General features: G+C 40.0%; 1 protein-coding gene across 2 annotated transcripts in view; it reads right to left on the bottom strand.

Annotated features, from left to right (window-relative positions):
• Positions 1-383: 383 nt before the first annotated feature.
• Positions 384-11,583, bottom strand: part of fbxo8 (F-box protein 8) — a 20,552-nt gene continuing 9,352 nt past the window's right edge. For both annotated transcript variants that reach the window (XM_019879826.1, XM_019879827.1), the window contains exons 3-8: positions 7,729-7,812; positions 4,531-4,675; positions 4,294-4,420; positions 3,978-4,096; positions 2,635-2,831; positions 384-811 (exon numbers count right to left, since the gene is read on the bottom strand). In XM_019879826.1, coding sequence (XP_019735385.1) covers positions 624-811; positions 2,635-2,831; positions 3,978-4,096; positions 4,294-4,420; positions 4,531-4,675; positions 7,729-7,812 — 860 coding nt within the window. In that variant the 3' untranslated portion in view covers positions 384-623. The remainder of the gene's footprint in view (positions 812-2,634; positions 2,832-3,977; positions 4,097-4,293; positions 4,421-4,530; positions 4,676-7,728; positions 7,813-11,583) is intronic.

An 11,583-nucleotide genomic window follows, 5' to 3' on the forward strand; every position in this document is an offset into this window, starting at 1 on the left:
TCATTCCAAAGATTTTTATGCTGAGGGAATATGGAAGCTCGTGCACAGATGGGGAAAAGTGTGTGACAGTGCTGGGAGACGACGTTGGAAAAAAAAGTACGCTTCTGTCTGTATTAGAAGTCCTTATTTCGAAAAATTCACCTTATTTATTGAATGACCTTTGTGTGTGTGTGTGTGTGTGTACGTATGTGTGGGTATACAGTGTGTATATATATATATATATATATCTCACACACACACACACACACACACACACTTAGTGGCTCATATTTTTGGGGTTAAATATAATTTTTGAACAGGTGATCATGAAGCAGCAACATTCTGAGGGCAGCTCCCTAGTTCATCCTTCCACCACTTCGTAGTAGTACTTCATCAGTGCAGTGTCAGAGCTTATCTTCGTGGTTTTAATTCAACCCATCCTCCTTCCCAAATCTTTCCCAAATCTCAGAACATTCAGATCAATTTGGTGGCAGCATCTCTCCCACAGTACAGTGGCTATGTTGTATTTGTTTGAAAAATTCGGTATAAATATTTCAAAGAGATACAGTACATAGGAACCGACCCACCGGTTCCTATTCTTCAGTGCATTATCAGGATTTCGAAAAGACAGCCGGTAAGATGAACTACGCAGCCACATGGCCAATCAAATAAATGTTGTCATAAAGATGGCCCACAAAGTCATCCGAGACGTTATGGGCTGCTCTGCGAGTGTTCCTGATGAACTCCCTCTTGGACATTTTGTTTTTGACGTGAGGGCTGGTCAGATCAATGGACAGCAGGATGAGACTGTAGCACAGCACATACACAGCATCTGCAAAGAGCAAAATGGTACACTGTGAGCTCAGTCTCCAGGAAAACAAAAATGGACGCAAATGTTGTTCTCAAGAGAGATGTTCTATTCACGTTGTCTAACTCGCAAGACATAATGGTAGACAATTTAGCAGGCTGCAACACAGCGGTAAATAGCTGGCTCAACAACTTGAGTAGAAACTCAAGTACATTCAAACAAACCCAAATTTTAAAATGTGCTATTGAGACTACATTTATAATTTTTCTCTACCCTTTGTATGACACATTAGTCCATAAACATGTTTGGATCCAACTTAGTAAAAAAACACTTTTTACCTTAAAACTAATTTTTGTCGTGGGCCACTTAGGAGTTACGTTTTCCCTTGGCGGGCCGTTCCGACAGTGAAACCGAATAAATGTTCAATCATCTCTTCACATAACTTATTCACAACCAATTGATGGATTACTAGTTTTGAAATCACTCAAGTCAACTATTTGTTAATTTTTTTTCGGCAATGGTCTTTTCTGGTGTCGTTTCTCTTCAACTCTGACCTGCCTGACAGTTTCGGCTGTCACTTCAGCCTTCATCAGAGCTGTCACTGCTTCCTTGTGACACGTCTTAAGAACAGCTATTGGTTTGTTGTTTGTTCCTTTATTGTTGAAGTGCATGTCAACAGGGTAACAAAATTACTGCAAAACCGCAACATCATTTATTACACATGTCAATTTGACATTTCAGTAAAGATTTTAGCAAGGATCATGCAAGTTGACAGGCATGATTTTCTTTCGAGGGCCACATAAAATGATGTGGTGGGCCAGATCTGGCCCCCGGGCCTTGACTTTGACATTGTGCCTTAAAAGGAACATTTTCAAAGCCTCCCAAAGCAAGTTCCGCAGAAACGTAGCAGTAAAGTTAAGAGACATTAGTGAGGACTCACCATCTATTCATGATCCAGTACCACTAATCACACAACTAAGTCCAGGCAGTCTTGGAGTAAATTCCAGTTTGCGCTGGTGAAAATAGCTAGATTACACATTAGCTAGATACACGGTCCACTGACAATATTGAAACTGAGGGATTTTTGCTGATCATTTGGGGCTGTTTTATGCCCCTTAACCAGAAAAATCAAGTTTCCAATCGCCGTAGTCGTCTCAGTAAGATCCACTTTTCGTATCCACAAAACTTGAAGTCACAACGTAGCCACGAATATTCTCCGCCAAAATGCAATATTCTCCGCCAAAATGCCATTTGGGAATGCATTGACAAGACTTTAAATTAGATATTTTATCTTTCAAAGCCAGATTCAAAGAAGTGTTAGGAATCCACGAATGTGTGATTCCGCACTGAGAATGCCTCACCTTTAAACAAAAATAACAATTCAGCAATTATTTCATTTCGTGTTAATTTATTCGCTGAGTGGAAAAGGAGGCTGTGTTGAATTGGTTAACATTTTTTTTTCAAATACATTACATCATTACATTTGCATTGTAATACAGATAACATTTGAAACATATAATAAGAAAATAAATGACACGTATGAAGTCAACCCTGTCATGTTTTCATTCCACTTGTAGGCATTCAATTTATCATGCTTTTCTAAAAAAAAGCCTGGTTAGTTTCTAAAAACATCTTTCTGATCCTCCAGAATGCCGATAAAGATCTTTTACATTTAGGTCATAGTTGTTGAATGTGTTCTGAGGCTTATTATTAAATAGATATTTCAAAAAGGTTAATAATGAGTCACAAATCATTGTCTAATCATAGACATTGTTTGTCATTCTTACGTAATTTATACCAATAGGCCTGAAACGACAGAGCTGTTTGATAGTGAGTGTACAACTCACCAGGACTGAGACCCAGCTCTCGGACAAGACCCGGGTTACAGGTACAAAACCTGTGGCTGAATTTGGTGATGAGTGTCTCCAGATACTCTCCTCTCTCCTCAGGTGCATGAATGTGTCTGAAGAAATCCCTCAGAGCATTCGGGAGGAACTGATTGCTGAAGTTGTGAAGGGTCACCAGCTCGTCCAAAACATCCCGCCTGCACACACACACGCACATGCACGCACACGCACACACAAGACATAATGACTGCTTTGAGGTATGTTGCATCTATTTTTCATGCATACACGTGTAGAAAAAGTTTCTAAAATGGGGCCATTTCATAAAAGCATTTGCATTTTAGTGGTGGTACAGAATATTGACGTTGGGATACATTGCTTTGGTTTCCAGCGCCTTACTTTTGAATCAGCGGACAAAATATTAAAAGGCACCAGTTCGTAAATGCTGAAAAGATGGATGATTTGATATACAACGTATATTTCACTGATAATTCTTCAACCAAAAAAAAGACACGCCGCAGCGCATATCTTGGACCTGCTGATTTTCAATTTTCAATGAGCCGGCCTGAGACTTTCAGTCCAGTAAATCGCCACTGGTGACTCAAAATAGCCGAGCTTTTGCAGTTCCAACTCCACCAATGTTTGCCTTCTCCTTAACTGCTGATTTTGCACCATATCAACTTGTTTTTGATGTTTTAATTGTTGTTTTTAAATGTTGTTTGATGCTCTGGGGGACCCCCTTCCCCTACTCAAAAAAGCACGTGGATGACACATTATAATCATAGGTTTCCACGCCAAAATGTAAATGTCACTAAATTTAAAAAAAAAAAAAAGATGATGAGAAAGGAGACCAATCTATGCCATATTTTTTCTAATTAATTGCAGGTGAAAATTTTTTTATGGAATGACAATTTTCATCGAGCCATTGCACTTGTAAATGTTGATGTTATAAATGCACAAAATGATCTTTTATTTTTTCTTTTTCGGTTTAGTTTACGTTAGCTGTCAAATTGTTTTAGATGGTGAGAAGATTTGACAATAAAAGACTTACGATACTGCCTTCTGAAATTACTGCCAGGCAAATAAGTATACCACTCATGAACTGATAAATAAGATCATGATAATGTTGACTTTGGATTTTGATTTTTTTTAATTCCAGTCTTTGTCTTAGAATTATGACCATCAATTATTATTCCTATTATTTATATTATATTTAACTGAATGTATGTCAGATTCAATACATTTCATCAGCATCTATATTTAAATATATAAAGGAAAAAAAGAGTTGGCTCGATGGCAACCTTATCTGTGAATTTTCAAGAGCGCGTATACATTTCAAGGCCTACCTCTCATCCAGGTAAATTCTTAGCATCTTCCAGTTGAGCCGTCGAGTGTAAAAGATGAACTTGGCCTGCTCTGTGGGGTGATCCACGAGTATGCCTTTTGACATGAAATAAGAGATACCCTATTGAGGGCCAAGGGGAGAGAGGCAGAGAGGTTGACAGAGGGCGAGCAAGAGAGAGAGAGAGAGAGAGAGAGAGAGAGAGAGAGAGAGAGAGAGAGAGAGATCATACATTGTCCTTCGTGCTTCTGAAGAACACGTATGAACACGGTGGCGGGGGTCTGTGGGACTCGAGTCCTTTGATGTTCGGCATGCATTACCTCCTGCGGGTTGGCGTTGAATGTAAGGCTGCCTTCATCTAGCTGTAGATATAGTCTTCTATATGAGAAACCAGCAGGCAGCCTTCTGTTGTAGATGGAGCAGTGACCCCATGTGGACTTGCAGAGGCTGGAAAAACAACACAGGAGGGTTAGCAAAGACTCATTTGGGGAAAAAGAAGACATTTACTGCAAACACATGGCAAAGTGCCATCACAGGAACAATTTCAATCTCCTTACCCCTGCCACAGATATTCATCATTTCCGAGGTCCTGCCACACACACCCGGCCAGACATAGATCAGTAGCATTCAGATACGACAAGATGGTGATTCCCAACTCTGGTGGGAGCATCTCCAAATCTATAAAACCATTTTGTTCTTTACCTACAAAAACAAAGAATGACAGAGAAGGTTTAAATAAACGTCAAGGCACGTACAGGAGAGTGAAAAAGATGTTTTTCTTTCCAAGCGGGAAATCTACACAGTCTGGTGACATTTAGCTCAGCAAGCGTAGGTTACAATTTTCCTTTGGACATGGATGATGTCACGCAATATGTCACTGTACCTCTCTTGAGTTAAAGAGACCAAGTCTTATACACAAATAGTTTTGCTTGTGGAGTGCCTACCCACCAAGTCCAAACCAAATAGGATAGTGTTGGCTGACAAGGTAAATTGGGTTCCTGACTGACTTTTTACTTTTCTCAGGGATGTCAAGGGGGTGGCGGTGCGCAGGTTGTTCATCTTTGGTGACATGTCCATGGGCCGCAAAAGTTCAAATGCTAAACTGCGGGGTCGGCTTCCACTAATTAGAAGCAAACGGCCGGCCGTCACTAACACTTGCCACCTTGCGAGGAGGAACAGGAGATGGCCGAACGCCGGCGAGACGTCTGGCTGCAGACATACATTTTCGGACTACTTTCACTGGAGACACATGCAGTCCCAGACAGGAAGGGGCGGAGTTTTCATTCCTTTTCTTTCCCCATCTCAAAGACGAAACAATGCCTGCTAGAACTCAAACAGAAGCAACTGAAGATTTTTCATTTACTACGACGTCTTGCGACAACAGTGTGTGAATCGTAGCTATCAGCAAAAATTAGCGTGTTTATTGTCATTTTTAAGTTTAGCCATAGGAGTAAGCCACGTTTGTGCTGTCCGCTTACGTGTACGTATGTATTTTATTTCTATTATTTTCGTAATTTTGGATCTGATTTTGTATCCTCTTTTTTTTCACTGACAAGTCCCTACTTGCAGTGGAAAAAAAAACATATTTATCATGGCAGTTTTAGGGGAACAAATTCTTAAAAACATTTCTGCTCCTGAGTTTAAAATGTGTACAGGTATATGTTTTTTTGTTTGTTTGTGTTTTTAATTTAAGGAAAAGGAGCAACCCTCTATGCAGCCAGATGGGATCGAGATGCGGGAGATGATGTGGTAGGTGGCGAGTGGCTTGGCCCGCAAAGGTGGCCAGAAAGTAAAAACAAGCTTCATCTAGCGGCCACTGTCATGTTCTTGTTCTAAACCTTTTGCTTAATTTGTTGTTGGTTTTTTTTTCCATAGAAACCATGAGAGCCCAAAGCAATTGATGACTGGAAAAAAAAGCAGCCTACATGAGTACAAAGAAACCATTAATGTCGTCATTTTTTTTTTATTTTATATATTTTTTTAGGCCAGGGTGGAACTGATGGAGAATGTGGATCAGCTCTCCAAGTTATATGAGACAAAAAAGAAATTGGATGAGGCTTTAAACAAAAAAAAAAAAAAAGTAAAACAATTTAAAAAAAATCAGATTTTGGCAAAAGTAAAATTCATTTTCTGTTTGACAAAAGACGGTCACTTTTTATGAGGAAATATTGGGAGTGTACACACAGTGCACACTGAATATAAAATTGATGAAAAGAAAAAGTAGAAGTATGCATTAAACATTTTTAATGTGTCGTTTTGAATGGTCTTAATAGTAAACAAAAAATGAATAAAAATACAAAATACAGGTTTTGTAATAATTAACCTTGGGGATGATGGACCTCCACGGTAGTACCACAGACAGGAATGGATTCTTTTAAACAAACGATTGCTTTCATCTCACCTTTCATATTTGTGAAAGCGCTATATAAAAACAGGATGTATTGTATTGTATTGTATATTTATGTGATTAATGCTGCATTGTAATGCACATTGAAAGCTGTGGTTCAGTCCAGTGTCAATGGCAACATTGGCACCATTGTAAGACAAACTGAAGTGCAAAAAGCATCTAGCAGACACATTGAAATACTGTGGTTTTTAACATTTATGTCATAGGTGTCAAAGTCAAGGCCCGGGGGTCAGATCTGGCCCACCATATCATTTTATGTGGCCTGCGAAAGCAAATCTAGCATGTCAAGTTCCATGATGCTTGCTAAAGTCTGAAGCAAAATTTCAAATTGTCATATGTAATCCACAATAACAGTCATTATTCTTGACATCGGATTTTAAAACTAGTCATCCATCAATTTGTTGTGCGCTGTGTATGTAATATGTGGAGGTGATTAAACATTTATATGGTTTTCCAAAATTCATAAAGGCTCTCCAAGGGGAACCGTAACTACAACGTGGCCCGCAACAAAAATTAGTTTGACACCCCGATTTATGTCATAGCACAAATCGTCAAAAGTAGTCAAACGTTCAAATTTTATGGTTTCCACAATGAGTAGCTTGACATCTGAAATATTCTATTAAAAAACAATAAGGATTTTTTTTTTTTTGCTTGAACAAAATTGCAAAGGCTGATAATATTTATGTCCTGATTTTAATCTTAAAAATGAGGAAGTCTTGGAAAGCTGGATATGGTTTAAGCGGTGGCGTTCTTCCAGGGCCTTCAAGGCCTCCTCTGATGTTGCAACAACTACAAGGAACACAGACCTACATTTACAACTTAAATGAAGTGGACATAATTTATTTACAACAGTCTTTCATTGCGTATGTCTGGGCCGCAAGGCCTCCAGTCCTCTGGGTTAATTTTTTCCTTTTTTGGTCCAATCAGATTTCATCTTGGATGTGTTGCCATGCACATATTATGTCTCAATGCCGTCTGGACCTCGAATGATGGCGTAGACCACACACATGCACGCATGACCACGCACGCGCACACGAACAACTGAAATCGCCGGTTCTTCTTTTCGCGAGTCAGAATGTAGATTCACAGCTCAGAGCTTTCCAGAAGCCTGGAGACGAATAAGTTTATCGGGACGATATTAGTTTCTAAGCGTACTTTTCAAGAAAAACACCTTTATGAGGCCATTTTCCAACCAACACTGCGTTGCAGCATGACATGTTTTCAATCTGGATTTTTTTTTTTGGGGGGGCGGGGGGGAGGCGCATTTCAGAGTAGTAGATGATTGTTTCACAATAAGACAAATTAAACAAAAGCGTAGCAGTGCTCGTATAAAATATTTTCATCCTACCTCCTCTGCGTGTTTTCAGCAGATGGTAGATGTCGGGGCCATAGCAATGTTGAGGGACTCTTCGAAGTGGCCGTCCATCCCTCCCTGGGGAAATTTTTATTTCGACCTGTTATGTTTGTTGTAATACACGTATGGCATACAAACAAGCACACACCACAAAAAAAAAAAAAAAAAAGAAAAAAAAATTCTAGAAGCAAATGGCACAAAATACACACAGCCGAATAAACCTCTCTTACGTAAATATGTATGTTGAATTTATTTACAGATTGGATCCCAATTCCAGTGAAGGTGGGACATTGTGCAAAATGTAAATACAATAATACAATATTTGCAAATCCTTTTCAAACTTTATTCAGCTGGATACATTCCAATGACAATATATTGAATGTTCAAGATGATCAACAGTTGTTTTTCAAATATTCCGTAATTTTGAAATTGATGAAAACATGCTCCATTTTTAAAACATTGCTAGCGCTTGTGCCAAAGTCAAGAGAATGCTAATGGTAATTAGCATCGACTTCAGGAGTGAGTGTTAGTCTTTTGTGCCACCCCGAACATTGGCAATATTTTGCCTCCTCTGTGTTTCCGCAGTGACATTTGTTGATGACGGACGCACGCTTACGGCCTCAAACCTACAATAACATGTTGCCAAGGGTTGTGGTCTCTCAGAAGGTTGAAAAATAAAATGTTATATATGACCGCAAAGCAGAGCTGCCGGAGCTTGGAGACGAAACAGGAGAATGTGAACTGAATGACGAAAAGCCGGCGTCTTTCTTGGTAGACGCCTGCTGCTAGAGGGAACGGCAACACAGTTTTAAATTGTTGTTTGTTCGTGAATTAACTCTGAACACAATGTAACTTTGTCACAGTACGCCCCATCACTACTTTACAGTTGCCAAACGAATTGTCGTGACTGCTCAGTGCATGTTAAAACCTCTCCAGCTAATTTAGCTTAGCATAGCTTCCTGCCTGCGTCTCTTGCTAAGTGCTGAGCTGTGAGTGTAAGGTGACGTTTCAGTCACGGATGGATCTTTTATTGGATTGTAACAAATTAGTTGATGTCTGTTATTTGTGGTAACATTCCTTGTTCTGAGCATTAATGCTATATTCTGAGTTTTGGCGTCGACAGAGCCTACAGTGGCCGTGTTTGTGATTTATAATAAAAGGTGATACAAATAACAAACACTTGAAGTCATACCCTTGAGAGATTTTACATGTTATGTTTTTTAAGTCCTCGGGTCCACAGAGGACCATAGGAGCAGACATGCACTTGCCCGGCAAGACAGCATACAATGGCTTGTATGTAAATTAATATGAAAATATTGTTGGTATAACGCTGGGGTCGGCAACCCGCGGCTCCAGAGCCCCATGCAGCTCTTTAGCGCCGCCCTAGGAGCTCCCTGGAGCTTTTTCAAAAATGTTTGAAAATGGAAAAAGATTGGGGATGGAAAGATATTTTTTGTTTTAATATGGTTTCTGTCGGAGGACAAACATGACACAAACATTCTTAACATTTTCCAAAGCTTTAAAAATGTGTAGAATAAATATTAAATGTCAACATTTCTGTCAACGAGGATTTGCGTCACAGCCTGTGACACACGTTTCTATTAGCAGGACGGGATGCCAGGCAGGATCTTCTGCTTACCTGTCAACTTTTCGGAGCGCCAAACTGTATAAACTACCAAAAAAATCCTTATAAAGAGCAAAAAATCCTTATAACATACCAAAGCATTTTATATGTCAAAATAAGGCAGAAAAAAACCCACGAAATTTTCAATGGTATTTATTGTAGTTCTCCATAATACAATGTCTGGTTAATGTCTAATCATCATTCTACTTAGTGGCATTACTGTGTTCAGAGTTGTATTTCTGCGTTCCTGTTTTCACCAACTCCAAATACTGACCCATCGGCTCGAAGTTACAGCATCCATTCATATTTACTTTGCACTGCAATAATGCTGTCAGTGTTTCAGCATTCGAGTAGACTAGCACCATTCTGGGCAAAAGCAAACGGAACTACCTGTTGGGGGGTGCGTGTATGCACGCGTGCGGTAACGGGTCGATCGCGGGAGATTGGTTGATCGAAAATTAGATCTTCTGTCAAAAAAGGTTGGGCACCCCTTCTCAACAGGATGCATTGCAAGGAAAAAAAACCATTTAATCGTGAAGGCTCATTGTGTATTTGGGGGGAAAAAAACATTTAATCGTGAAGGCTCATTGTGTATTTGTAGCCAATTTAGTCATTTTGATAGTAGGCAAATATAGCTAATATAGATTCATACAGCATGCCTTCAGCGTAAGGCTTATATAAGTGTTTTAATTTTTTTCAGCTCCAGACATATTTGTTTTTTTTTTTTTTTTTTGCATGCCTTCAACGTAAGGCTTATATAAGTGTTTTAATTTTTTGCAGCTCCAGACATATTTGTTTTTTTTTTTTTTTTTGGTCGAATATGGCTCTTTCAACATTTTGGGTTGCCGAACGCTGGGTTAATGGAACACTCTAAATCAGCGGTGGCCGACCTGCGGCTCACGAGCCGCATGCGGCTCTTTAGCTGGTTCAATGCGGCTCCCGGGCTTTCACATGACAAGCGTCGAAAACTTCTCTGTGGTTGTGCTGACATTCAAACAACGGCGTTATGTACAGCAGAACCTACGATGTCAGCCTATCATCAATCAACTTGATTGAAATACAGGGCAACCGTGAATGGTTGTGTGCCCTGCGATTGGGTGGCAACCAGTTGAGGGTGTTCCCCCGCCTACTGCCTGAAGACAGCTGGGATAGGCTCCAGCACGCCCGCGACCCTTGTGAGGATAACGCGCATACTTGTGGCATACTCAAGCGGAACAAGAGCGTGGTGTAATTTCATTCAAATCAATGACCAGTCGACTTAGTACAACTCTTGCAATAAAATGATACTTTGCTTACTAACCCAATTAAACACCCCCGGTGTGAGACGTGCAGTATACATAAAGGAGGTCCCTGTTATTGATGTGCTCGGGCCACTGTTAGCCATGTCCGACCCTCTGCATCACAGTGAAATCAAAGTCAGGCAAGTAAAATATGAATGGACTATGGCAATAATGAGCCTGCTAAAAAGATAGTCCTCAAACATGCATGCATTACAAGTGTGTGTCACTTCACTACACTTTTGTTGGATGAACACTGAATGGAGGCTAATGTAAATTTCAACCATGTTGCTTTGGGGGAGCGGAAAAAGCATTGAAAGTCCACTGCTGCAGGAGCAACTTTGCACATAACACTACATTTCAATGGACACAAAAACAGTTACAGTAATTGTTTTTCTTATTTGAAATAGATTTTTAAAAATCGTGTTCAGAGATTTACGTAACAAAATCCGGAATAGTTGGCATCTCTGCAAAACCTGTTATTTATTTTTATTTTTTTTTGAAGATTTTATTACATAAAAGAAAAATCCGACATGTTTATCAGAAAATGCATAATTTTAATGAAAAAAAGCAAAGGGGAGCATGAATATGATACTTTCTGAGGCTTTTAACAGAAAATATTTCCATTTCACATTTAAATAACCTATTCAGAAATACTTTCTTTGGCGGCCCGGTGGCTCAGTGGTTAGCGCGTTGACCTCACAGTGCAGAGGTACCGGGTTCAATTCCAGCTCCAGCCTCCCTGTGTGGAGTTTGCATGTTCTCCCTGGGCCTGCGTGGGTTTTCTCCGGGTACTCTGGTTTCTTCCCACGTTCCAAAAACATGCATGACAGGCTGATTGAACACTCCAAATTGTCCCTAGGACTGAGTGTGAGTGCGGATGGTTGTTCGTCTCTGTGTGCCCTGTGATTGGCTGGCAGCCGGTTCAGGGGGTCCCCCGTCCACTTG

Source organism: Hippocampus comes, unplaced genomic scaffold, assembly GCF_001891065.2.
Source record: "Hippocampus comes isolate QL1 unplaced genomic scaffold, H_comes_QL1_v1.1 scaffold158, whole genome shotgun sequence".
NCBI lineage: Eukaryota > Metazoa > Chordata > Actinopteri > Syngnathiformes > Syngnathidae > Hippocampus > Hippocampus comes.